This window comes from Schistocerca gregaria, chromosome 10, assembly GCF_023897955.1.
Source record: "Schistocerca gregaria isolate iqSchGreg1 chromosome 10, iqSchGreg1.2, whole genome shotgun sequence".
In the NCBI taxonomy this organism is placed as follows: domain Eukaryota; kingdom Metazoa; phylum Arthropoda; class Insecta; order Orthoptera; family Acrididae; genus Schistocerca; species Schistocerca gregaria.
Genome location: NC_064929.1, coordinates 186901953 through 186915242, shown reverse-complemented (window position 1 = coordinate 186915242; position 13290 = coordinate 186901953). Strand labels below are relative to the sequence as shown.

General features: G+C 38.3%; 1 protein-coding gene across 5 annotated transcripts in view; it reads left to right on the top strand.

Annotated features, from left to right (window-relative positions):
- LOC126293737 (bifunctional purine biosynthesis protein ATIC) overlaps positions 1-13290 on the top strand; it is a 96751-nt gene that overhangs the window by 70037 nt on the left and 13424 nt on the right. For all 5 annotated transcript variants that reach the window (XM_049987081.1, XM_049987078.1, XM_049987080.1 and 2 more), the window contains exons 9-10: positions 4541-4644; positions 11934-12094. In XM_049987081.1, coding sequence (XP_049843038.1) covers positions 4541-4644; positions 11934-12094 — 265 coding nt within the window. The remainder of the gene's footprint in view (positions 1-4540; positions 4645-11933; positions 12095-13290) is intronic.

Below are 13290 nucleotides of genomic sequence, written 5' to 3'. Positions count from 1 at the left end.
AAATTTCAATTTGAATTTCCCGCCACATTGTAGTTGCACAGGAGGTTGCTATTAGCATCCTTGAAAGCCGTAGGCATCTAGTAAACAATCAGAACCTCTAAATGGCTGAGATGTTATGGACAAGTGCGGAGTGCAACTGAAGAGCCACAATTATCGAAAGTCTTCTTGCTGGGCGTTAGTTGGATTCTTCGGGTGCCTGAGATCAACTGTTTATGGTATTGTGGCCAAGTATAATACTTTGGAGAAGTCTGGGGTAGGTTCTGCTAAACCGGCAAGGTAAACTCATTTGAGGACACACGTGTCACAAATTGCGGCAGTTATTGGAAAGGCTGAGGTGCTGATTTCAGAGGAGGAAGCTGGTATCAGTATTAAAAGTGAGCAAACAATGCATCAGATGGCAGACAAGGACTCATACAAGCCGTTTAGTCCAAAACTGGTTCTTGAATTACGTTGACATGTTCTGGTCAAAGGAGTTCTGGCCCCCGAATAGCCCGGATTTGAATCCCTTGGCTAATATGTTTGGAGTGTAGTCAAAGCTACCAATAAGGCAAGGCACCCTAATGTTGCATCTCTACACACTGGCCATGGTGGCTGAAGGGGTTTCCATTGAGTAATGTTGTTCTTGAAGGATACCACTACTTGTAGGTAAAATGATTTTAATTTTCATTTGTATTTTTTTTTTAAAGTTTCATTTGTCCAGATTTAAGTGCCGTACCCTATACTTCTGCGTCCAAAAGTGTAAGTGTGCGTGCGTGCGTGCGTGCGTGCGTGCGCGCGTGTACGTTTCATTTAGTCAGTAGAAAAAAAGTTGTAGGCTGCACTTCAAAATTGAATCACAGTTGGGTCATTCTAACACAAGATACAGATAAATACAATGGATGAAGATCCACCTATAGTAGTTAGGTTTGAGTTGTAAGCTTCAGTGGGGTTACATTGTAGATTTAATTAAGTCTTTCGAACATTTAAAACCACAAAGCTTGTCTGTATAGAATTTATAGTCTTAGAAAATTTAAGCATCAGCGCCAGAAGTCAGTGCCATGCTTCATTTCTCACTGTAAATTCATGTTCTACTTTATTGTGTAGCGCTACTTATATTTGACAGCAAAAGTTAGTTGGCCCCTAGCACCATTTTTCAAAACTTCTGTGCTTTGCAATCGATTCTAAGCTGCAGGCAGGTGTTTCTTTTATATCTAGAAAACTGGAAAGTAAGTTTGGATTAGATTTGGGTACATACAGTAGTTATTTGTAAAGACATACATTTTGCATTTTGGCACCATTTGCATGGCATCTAATTGGTCATTTGCCTGAGGATAATGTCACTGCTAAATTTTTGTGATGTCATTCTTTAATAGAACACAGAGTAATAATCTGTGATACACACTTAGAAATAAAGTATTCGTTGCGCAGAAATGTGAAGCAAAGATGTGTTTATACATCATCAGTTCTCCAATCAATTGGTTAAAGCTAATGGGCGTACAGATTACAAATTCACGTTACACTGACACACTTATAAAATGTGTTGCTAACAATAAATCACAGTACGATAAATCCGTGTTCCTAAATAAAACGTTAAGAATAAAAACATGATCTCAGGTGTACAAGTCAGGCACAGAAAGGTACAATTAAGATTGCCATAAAAGTAATCAGCTATGCACTTCAGATGCTGATCGATGAAGTTTTTGAAGATGCTATTGGATAGCGAAAACAGTTAAAAGTCCTTTTATTCAATAAAGGAATCTTGGAATAGACAAGATGTCTTTCCCAATTAATTGATTGAAAAACATATAATACTCAGTTGAAATATCAATTACACCACTCTTATAAGTTGATTATACTTGAGAAGTATCGTATTTGCCTGATTGCAAGACCCCTTTTTCTTCAAGAATCTTTTTGAGAAAAAAAAATTATATTCTGAAAAATCAAAACTACAACTGTTTTATTTATATGAAGTGTCTGCTTAATAAGTTAACATTATACTGATTCTAAATTCATGCCATTTATTGATTGTCTACATCTTGATAATACACGGAGAAATAAAATAAATGATAAGAAATAGTTTACATTAATTTGAGGACTGTTTTTTTTTCTTTTCTGTGTTTTTTGCCTACAAACCCTGTCATCTGTAGCATTACTCTTTTTAATCATCATCATCCTAATAGCACAGCTGTGAAATTTATATCTTTGTTGTTACGAATATTTGACTGTTACTTCCGAATGTTATGATTCCTGAGGTTGTGGTTACCATGGGGCCTGAGAAACTCTGCTGTTCTTATCCATGTGCATAACAGATTTTGCTTCTGTACTGACATGAGAATGTTAACAATGTCACTTGCTTCCAAACATATTGTCTGCCTGCCAGTCTCTCATTGGCTGTGTAGAACTAGTAACTGATACACCCCTTTTTGTTCCTGTTATGTCACTGCAACCATCGACAACATTGCAGCTCAAAACGCCTAAGTCCGCTACTGACCCCATGTAGGCTTTTACAATCTGGTGCAGAAATGAATACTGTTGCTGAGTATTTGTCCAATTTTGAAGTTGGTTTTATTCAGACTGCAAATGGATTCAGGCAAACTACATTTTTAATGTATAGATGTTCTTAAGAATCCAAGGTACGCAATATAGATTCCCATGGTTGGCAACGTGACGTAATTACTGCCTCCTCATTGCTCACTTCTCCACACTCATCTAGTTCTCAGCCAAGTTGGTACCACTGTCTTCCCTCCAACTCTTTCACAGTGCTGTTGCTTGAGCAACTGTGAGACATAGACTGCTATATTTTCTAGTATGCAAGTCATATGCAACAACAGAAACAAGTACATAAATAAAAGGTCACAATCACGATTCCCAAATTTTTGCTCCCACGATCTATTGATGCCTATTGATCTCCATAACAGGTCTTGCTGCTGTAGTGTATTGTTCTGACAACAATTAGTCAGTTTAACAGGATTTATTTTGTTTGACAGACATTTCATTCTGGATTAATTTGCTTTTGTGTTTTACTTGTATGCACCATAATGTTCTAAAACCAATTAAAAGGTGGTAATGTATTTACCCAGTATTCTAAACATTAATAGTGACAAAATTTCTCATTTCCAATCCAGTTAGTAATACATTAGTCTCTTGCAATCAGATAGAATAGTGATCTAGGATCAGAATTAAATGATGTTCTTTGAAGAGTAATATTTTTACATTGTGTCGATAAAAGTATGAGGTCTTCTATTGTAAACCTATTCACATATGAGAACAGTTTGTAAGTTGATAGAATTTATTGCTATTTCCTCCTGTGTTTCACAAAATTGTCAAATTTGAAGCAGGGTAATCGATTATTGTAGTGGCTAGTTCAGTTTTTTGAGCATCATGTGCACTACCCCTGCATGAATCAAATTTCTCGTATTTGTTCAAGCTGTGTTGATACTGTATGAAACATGTCAGTGTATCAGGAAATTTTCAGCCTGTTAGAGTCCTAGTATTGTTTGCCCAGTTTGTCCTTGTGAATTCTTCAAAATAAATCTGCACGTGACCTCAATAACCAAAACTTCATCTGTAAATGTAAGATGACCACTATACACTGTATTAACCAACATTAAAATGTTAACCTCAGCAGAAATAGTTCAATCTGGGAGTATAAGACGACCGTGTACTTCCCAAATGACAAATTTGGAAAAAAAATCTCATCTTAAAATTGGATAAATAAGGATGTGTGGAAAATAATTTGAGGGTTCCCATTAGCTTTTGTAAATTGTCAAAATAAAGGAGTATATCCACTGTGAACATTTCATTTCTTGTTATAGTGGTATTATGGAACACTTTTCAGCTTCATGATTCCTAATATCTGCTGTCCCTAAACCACTGCAGGCCAATGTCAGAATCATATCATACCATCTATCGCTTCCTTCTTCATTCTTGTCCAAAGTAGCCAGCACTCATGACTGAGTGAAGTGGCGCAGTAGTGGACACACTTTTGGGGGGCCAGAATTTCGTGTTCTCATCTGACCATAGAGATGTAAGTTTTCTGTGGTTCCCCTAAATTGCAGAAGGCAAATGCTGGGATGGTTCCTGTGAAAAAAGACACCGTTGATTTCCCCTCCCCCACCACACACACACACACACACACACACACACACACACACACACACACACACTCTCTCTCTCTCTCTCTCTCTCTCTCTCTCTCTCTCTCTCTCTCTCTCTCTCTCTCTCTATTCGATCTGTTGCTCCATCTCGGACATCATCGTTGACGGGATGTTACACAGTAGTCTTCCTTCTTATCTGTGCTTTGTCTTGTACTGGCCTTGAGGATGATAGAGAATTAAACTTCAATATTCCTCACTGATTAATTACTGAGGTAGAGAAAAATAAATACTGTAAAGTCAGTTTCCTGTTTTCCTATGTTCTTTTTACAAGGTCATTTGCAAGACTAATGTGAAATGATACCCCATATTGTTTGATATACAACCAACTGCAGTTTTCCCTCTTGTAGCAGACTTAAATTATTTTTACTTTGCCTTACAAGTTTCTGATATGTACTCTGTTGCAGGTGGCTACGACAGCACCCACGAGTTATTGGCATGAAGTTCAAGAAAGGTGTGAAGCGTGCCGAGATATCAAATGCCATTGACAACTATGTGGGTGGCAGTGTTGGTAAGTAGTTCCAGTAATCTTTCTTCCTGCATGTTTGAAGTTGTAAAAACGTATTTTCCTAAAAAGTACATTCTTCGTAGTTTGCCATATGTACTGTAGCATCTTCATGTTTTCACAAAACATTTCTCAGACAATGAAATTGCAGGAATGCAGCCATAAACCATCCTTCTCTTCCTAGATATGGGCTGCAGAATGTGTTGCTATTTTCAGAGTCATTAGAGTAATGGTGTGGCCCTCCTGTCTGCCTTATAAACCTGTGGTCCCACTCCATTGTGCATATCATAGTAGACACTACCAGCTGAATTAATACCATTTGAACAGCAGAAATATTCACTGCCTGTGGGGTCATCATTGGTGATTACCTTGACTCATAAACATTAGTATACACCAACTTTGGTGGTCTGTTGTTGGCTTTGAGGGTTGACTACTACTACTGCTGCATATTGCATTCATATGGTACACTATTGTCTGAGACAATGTCTAAATTCCAGCACACGTGTCATCTTTTTGGAATTTGATCACTGAGGAAGCCTTTGAAATCCACCTCGTGAAGGACTGACTTGATAACACTATTGGCTTCAGTTTCAGTTGTGTGTGGAATCTGGCACTTCCAGTGGCCAACTGTTAAGACAATGTTACAGTACCCCCCATTGATAGGGCATAATGCTTGTCACCAGTGGTGTTCTTTAGTGGAGAAGTGCAGGCAGTGAATGCCTCTGCTGTGCACGTGGCATTTCCTCACCAGGCAATGTCTGTGATCGCCTGCATGCTGGCACTATTCGCGAGTTTGAGGTAAGCTGTGCTGCTCTTCGTAGATTTGTTGACATTCACCATAAGTTAGTATCATGGCATCATTTTAAAAGTTTAGAAATTAATACCAATTTGACATTGTAAATATTTTATGAACTGCACAAATTAACCTTAGAATGGTCGGTCGAAAAACCGTTTCAAGAACGGTTGACAGGGTCTGTGTGGGACCCAGTAACAAGTGATAAACTGTTCAGGTAGTACTAAATGTTTTCTGAATTATGCGATAACTGTAAAAAAGAAAACTAAGAAAAATATCTCTTTGTAGTATTAAAGGTAAGAAGGTAAGCAATCTGGAAATACAAGTAAATATGATTGATAACTAATTTGTATGAGAGTTGGTTGTAAAACTAAGAGTCAAAAATATTAACGTTTCATTATATAAATAGAACAATCAGGTTACCTTCCATTCAGAAGGCTATTGCACGCAGCGACAGTTATATTGACTTCTAAATAATAGATTTCAGCTAGCAAATAGCCATTCTCAATGCTAAGAATACAAGAGGTATGTAATTAGATGATGTCACAAAAAAGTTGCAATTAATGGCTTAACTCATCTGGTTTGTGTATTACATACCACTATCATTTATATCAACGCATGTAATGCCTGTTGGTTGGGCAATTACGTCAGGTGGAAAAAAAAACTTGAAGGTGTGCTGTAAACTCCTATTAGTTGATATGGCTTAAATATATTTATTTTATATCTCCCTTTATTAAAATATAATAAGTATATTGTTCATCATATTTACTAAATAGTTCATAGATGGCGCCAAACATCAGTCAGATGCATTGTTATTACAATTTGTCTATTCCACTATAGATATAGAGGGTACTAGCCTCTTTCTCCCATGAAGCTGATTTTCCTTGTAAATGCAAAACAACCAACGTATTGAATTAATAATACTGTTTATGCGTTTGACCTAACATATCATGGAAGAAGTTGTTCTGTTGGTTCAGAATTATACTCATCATATTTGTATAGTATAATGCAAATGGTTGCTACACATTGGCAGGTGTTATCTCGTTCCCCCGGGTCAAATCCTACACCGGTTCCCAGCAACAAGTTATCAAACTTCCAGAACCATGCATTTTTCACAACAACCTGATCATTAATCGGGTTGCTGCTGGTATTTTTGTGATAGCAGAAGATCTTCAGCTCTTCCAGGAGGTGGAGGAACTTGCCCTTCTCACACTTATGCAGCAACTTCTTCCATGATGTGTTAGGTCAGATGCATAAACAGTATTATTAACAGCAATTCAATGTATTGGTTGTTTGGCATTTACAAGGAAAATCGGCTTTAAGGGAGAAAGAAGTTAGCACCCTCTATATCTACAGCGGAACAGCCAAATTGTAATAACCATGCATCTGACTGATGTTTGGCCCATCTATGAACTATTAAGTAAATATGATGAACAATATACTTATTATGTTTTAATAAAGAGAGATATAATATAAAAATAAATATATTTAAGTCATATCAACTAATAGGTGTATACAGGACTTGTCTTCTAGTGTTTTTAAATAAAAAAAAATAGTTTTGTCCACCTGACCCAATTTAAATGTTTTAATAATAATGACAGACTCACAAGGAGTGAAGATGGAAATTTTTTATTACTTGATGATAAATATGAAATAAGTCAGACGACAATGTAAGAATTTTACTTGTGTTTCATTTTATGTAATTAAATTTGAAGTGGTTTACTTCCCTTGAGGTTTATACATAGTTCACATAGATGGCGCCATGTAACCAACGAATGTGTTCTCCATACAGCCCGCCTTCCGCAAACAGTAATATTCAAAGAACTGTGGGCGAAGCCCAACCAACAGGCATTACATGCACTGATAAAAATGATAATGGTATGTAATATACAAACCAGATGAGTTGAGCCATTAATTGCAACTTTTTTGTGACATTATCTAACTATGTACCTCTTGTATTCTTAGCATTGAAAATGGCTAGTTGCTAACTGAAATATAGATCTGGCAATAAAATTTAAAAATGATGACTGATAGCTGAAATCTAGTATTTACAAATCAATATAAATAGAAGTTATGAATATAATGAATTGTATGTGAGATATCGTCCTCCAAAATCATCATTTCTCAAAACAGTCACCACAAACCATTTCAGCATATGGTAGCATAACCACATCTTGCAGACTTAGTGAACGGTTTTAGTTCTGCTGTTCTTGCATTTCTGGCATTTTCCACTTTTCCTTGGTTGTGGATCTTCAACTAGTCTTTGTTCTTGGATGCCGGAAAGGTTACAGGCAAACCTGAGAATTTTGCGCAGGAGGTATGTCTGGATTCCACTTACTGTCAAACGTGGTGTTATGAGACTTTCGTAGGGTTCTGAGGTATTCTCTTCTAACTTCTTCATCTCAGTGACTGCTTCACAGCCTGTGCCATATGGATCTTTCCAACCAACACGAGCTTTTCTGAATTGCGCAGGTAGGATCTTTCCCTGCAATACATCCTACATTCCCGTAACCCTCCTAGCCTCAACCTTCATTAGTCACTGTCCTCACCCTTCCAGCCCCATACCTGTTCCCATTCCAGCACTACACAACCGTCATTTCACCGCCCCACCCAGACTTTTAATTTATTTTTATTTCTCTCCTTTCCGTTGCTTATCCCCTCCGAAGCTTTTCTCCTGCCCTCCGTCTGAACAGCGACACTTCACTGTCCACCACTCCCTCCATACTATCCCTCCTCCTCCCGGCCCCAGCCTCCTCCCTCCTCCTTAACCCCCCCCCCCTCCCCTCCCGGTCGCCACTCCCATCATGCACTGGTGCTGCTGCTCGCAATGTAGTTTCCGCTCTCTGAGACTGCAGATGTATGTGCAAGTTGCATTTGTGTGTGTGTGTGTGTGTGTGTGTGTGTGTGTGTGTGTGTGTGTGTGTGTGTGTGTGTGTGTGTGTCTATGGCTGACAAGGGCCTTAATAGCCGAAAGCTATGATTGTGTGAATCTTTTTATTGGGCCTATCATGACTCACCATCTCCGCTATATGGTGAGTAGCAACTTTCCTTCTCTGGTATTGTCTCTTCTAACTGAAACGTTTTTCTTAGTTTTGAATACAATGTGGCTATTGAGAGCTGCAGTGTTCAACAACCAAGAAGAGAGACACAGAAGCCACTGTCTTGTCATGCTAGCAACAGAATATTTACTACACACAGCATCAGTGACATCTATGCAATCATTGGTTTTGTTGTTGTAATACATTATTATACCTTTTGCCTCTCCCTCCTCAGCTGTGACAGTCGGTTTCATCATGATGATGCATTGATGAAATACGCGGTTCTGATTTGTTTTGCTTTTGTACGTGTACATATCCGATGGAAAAGAATGACTACGAGAGCAGGTTTTTTTTTTTTTTGTGACAGTTATTTTATATCAGCTGGTCTGCCCTATGTATCATTATATCAAAATGGTTTATAAATGTTACACTACACTCACGTATGTGGTACTGTACTAATAGTAGCGTATATAGTGTAACTCATGTAAGCCCTCCCTCAAACCTGTCGCATTATATCTTCACAGATCCAATGATGGCAAATTTAGCGTGTTGAAACCGGTTATCCAGTAAGTAGTTCTTAAGTGATCTTGGCTTTTGATTATTTCTACAACAGAGTGATTGCCTCACTACGCACTGTGTGTTCACTGCAAAATTATTTCGTAATTTTGGAGGAGGAGTAGGAGGAGGATGGGTGGGTGGGTGGGTGGGTGGGTTGGTGGGTGGGTGGATGGATGGATGTATATATGTATGTATGTATGTATGTATGTATGTTTCCATTGAAAGTTGTCTGCAACAAAATCTAACACCATGATGTCAATTGCTGCATCTGGGAACACTAAATTTTGCAAAATAATGTTTGAGGCACCATGATTTTCTTTATATTTACTCAACCTTTACAAAATGGTTTTCCTTCTTTGAGGTGATCATTATTTCTGTTCTCATGCTATGGAGGATGATCTGCTATTGTCATGCTATGGGGTCTTTTAATTAATTTCAGGATTGTTAATGAATGATTTTCAGGAATGATAATATGAATCCAATGTAGTTTGGATACTCCGTCAATATAATATTGTATAATGCTATATGCATTAACTTGTTCTGAACTGCACAAAATATTTAACATAACGTTTGTTCTGACACACCTCGTGCCAGTCATGTAACTATCCGTTGAATCAATAAAAATTGAAAAACAGTTATGCAGAATTCTTCGTTAAACTTCATTCAGCTATCTCGTACACAAAAGTACTGTACTTTTTCCTGCCACTTTTTACAATCACTGTTGGGTGCTGTTCAGTTTATTCTACTGTTTCATAGAGGTTACTTTGGCATGTTAATGGATTATTCTATCACTTCATGGTAGAACTACTCCATACTTGTTTGTTGTTGTGGTCTTCAGTCCTGAGACTGGTTTGATGCAGCTCTCCATGCTACTCTATCCTGTGCAAGCTTCTTCATCTCCCAGTACCTACTGCAACCTACATCCTTCTGAATCTGCTTAGTGTACTCATCTCTCGGTCTCCCTCTACGATTTTTACCCTCCACACTGCCCTCCAATGCTAAATTTGTGATCCCTTGATGCCTCAAAACATGTCCTACCAACCGATCCCTTCTTCTAGTCAAGTTGTGCCACAAACTTCTCTTCTCCCCAATCCTATTCAATACCTCCTCATTAGTTACGTGATCTATCCACCTTATCTTCAGTATTCTTCTGTAGCACCACATTTCGAAAGCTTCTATTCTCTTCTTGTCCAAACTAGTTATCGTCCATGTTTCACTTCCATACATGGCTACACTCCAAACAAATATTTTCAGAAATGACTTCCTGACACTTAAATCTATATTCGATGTTAACAAATTTCTCTTCTTCAGAAACGCTTTCCTTGCCATTGCCAGTCTACATTTTATATCCTCTCTACTTCGACCATCATCAGTTATTTTGCTCCCCAAATAGCAAAACTCCTTTACTACTTTAAGTGTCTCATTTCCTAATCTAATTCCCTCAGCATCACCCGATTTAATTGGACTACATTCCATTATCCTCGTTTTGCTTTTGTTAATGTTCATCTTATATCCTCCTTTCAAGACACTGTCCATTCCGTTCAACTGCTCTTCCAAGTCCTTTGCCGTCTGTGACAGAATTAGAATGTCATCGGCGAACCTCAAAGTTTTTACTTCGTCTCCATGAATTTTAATACCTACTCCAAATTTTTCTTTTGTTTCCTTTACTGCTTGCTCAATATACAGATTGAATAACATCGGGGAGAGGCTACAACCCTGTCTCACTCCTTTCCCAACCACTGCTTCCCTTTCATGCCCCTCGACTCTTATGACTGCCATCTGGTTTCTGTACAAATTGTAAATAGCCTTTCGCTCCCTGTATTTTACCCCTGCCATCTTTAGAATTTGAAAAAGAGTATTCCAGTCAACATTGTCAAAAGCTTTCTCTAAGTCTACAAATGCTAGAAACGTAGTTTTGCCTTTTCTTAATCTTTCTTCTAAGATAAGTCGTAAGGTCAGTATTGCCTCACGTGTTCCAACATTTCGACGGAATCCAAACTGATCCTCCCCGAGGTCCGCATCTATCAGTTTTTCCATTCGTCTGTAAAGAATTCGCGTTAGTATTTTGCAGCTGTGACTTATTAAACTGATAGTTCGGTAATTTTCACATCTGTCAGCACCTGCTTTCTTTGGGATTGGAATTATTATATTCTTCTTGAAGTCTGAGGGTATTTGGCCTGTCTCATACATCTTGCTCACCAGCTGGTAGAGTTTTGTCATGACTGGCTCTCCCAAGGCCGTCAGTAGTTCTAATGGGATGTTGTCTACTCCGGGGGCCTTGTTCCGACTCAGGTCTTTCAGTGCTCTGTCAAACTCTTCACGCAATATCGTATCACCCATTTCGTCTTCATCTACATCCTCTTCCATTTCCATAATATTGTCCTCAAGTACATCACCCTTGTATAAACCTTCTATATACTCCTTCCACCTTTCTGCCTTCCCTTCTTTGCTTAGAACTGGGTTGCCATCTGAGCTCTTGATATTCATACACGTGGTTCTCTTCTCTCCAAAGGTATCTTTAATTTTCCTGTAGGCAGTATCTATCTTACCCCTAGTGAGATAAGCCTCTACATCCTTACATTTATCCTCTAGCCATCCCTGTTTAGCCATTTTGCACTTCCTCTCCATACTTACAAATGATAAATATGGTTGTTCTGCAGTAATTTATTTTGGTAACCGCTTTTTGGCTTACAAGCCCATCATCAAATGGTAACTGTTATTCATGTATAGTGCTTTTCTATTACATCTTTAAAAAAAAATATTTAAATAACCATTTTATTTTGTGGTTTTGTGCTGTGACAATACTGGTAGTTACAGGGTCCTTACTAATTTTGTTTTATATTTATCAGCTAATAATTCATTATTCATTAAAACAGATCTTGTTGATACAATTTTTCGTTTTTCAGGTAAAGACATGGAGTATGATACCTGGGCATCAGTTTACGAAGAGGTTCCCCCATTCCTCACACAGCAGGAACGTCAGGAGTGGATCAAGCAGTTGAAGTCAGTTGCTCTCAGCTCAGATGCTTTCTTCCCCTTCCGGGACAATGTCGATCGCGCCTACCAGGTGAGTGGCTGGAAGAGGAAAAACTATGTATGATATCAGAAGGTATAAATGTCCATTGTTATGTCCAATAACATGATTAGAGTTATTTTAAGACAGTGTGCTTGGCTGTTAAGTTTTGGAAAAATCTTAGGCTGTTTTTATTTTACCAGTTTTGGTTAATACAGTGCTAGTAAAATAAAAAGAGATATCAACTTGAAATTGTCCCTTCCCAATAATACATAAATGCTGTTAGTTTAATTATTAAGATGACTGAAATCATCTTTTGGTGTAAGTGCATTCATTTAACTGATATGGTGCTTATGTTAGTGCAACTTATCTCCAAGCATTAGAGAGATGCTTTAAAAAAAAAAAAAAATTTTTTTTAGTACTCACCTGTTGTCGGTTCATTGTTGAAATAATGGCTCATTGAGATGGTGGTTGTCTGTCTAGGTGCAATGTCCCAGTTTAATTTTATGAATGAATAGTTGTTGAAATGTTTGCTTCCAGATATTTATGTCCTTGTTCGTACATTGTCAAATAATTTTCATATTCATCATCATCATCACCACCATCATCATTTAAGACTGATTATGCCTTTCAGCATTCAGTCTGGAGCATAGTCCCCCTTAGAAAATTCCTCCATGATCCCCTATTCAGTGCTAACATTGGTGCCTCTTTTGATGTTAAGCCTATTACTTCAAAATCTTTCTTAATCGAATCCAGGTACCTTCTCCTTGGTCTGCCCTGACTACTCCTACCCTCTACTGCAGAACTCACAAGTCTCTTGGGTAACCTTGCTTCTCCCATGCGTGTAACATGATCCCACCATCTAAGCCTGTTCGCCCTGACTGCTACATCTATAGAGTTCATTCAACCGGTTTCTCTTTGATTTCCTCATTGTGGACACCCTCCTGCCATTGTTCCCATCTACTAGGACCTGCGATCATCCTAGCTACTTTCATATCCGTAACCTCAGCCTTGTTGATAAGGAAACCTGAATCCACCCAGCTTCGTTCTCATACAACAAAGTTGGTCGAAAGATTGAATGGTGCACAGATAACTTAGTCTTGGTGCTGACTTCCTTCTTGCAGAAGAGAGTAGATCGTAGCTGAGCGCTCACTGCATTAGCTTTGCTACACCTCACTTCCAGTTCTTTCACTATGTTGCCATCCTGTGAGAACATGCATCCTAAGTACTTGAAACCATCCACCTGTTGT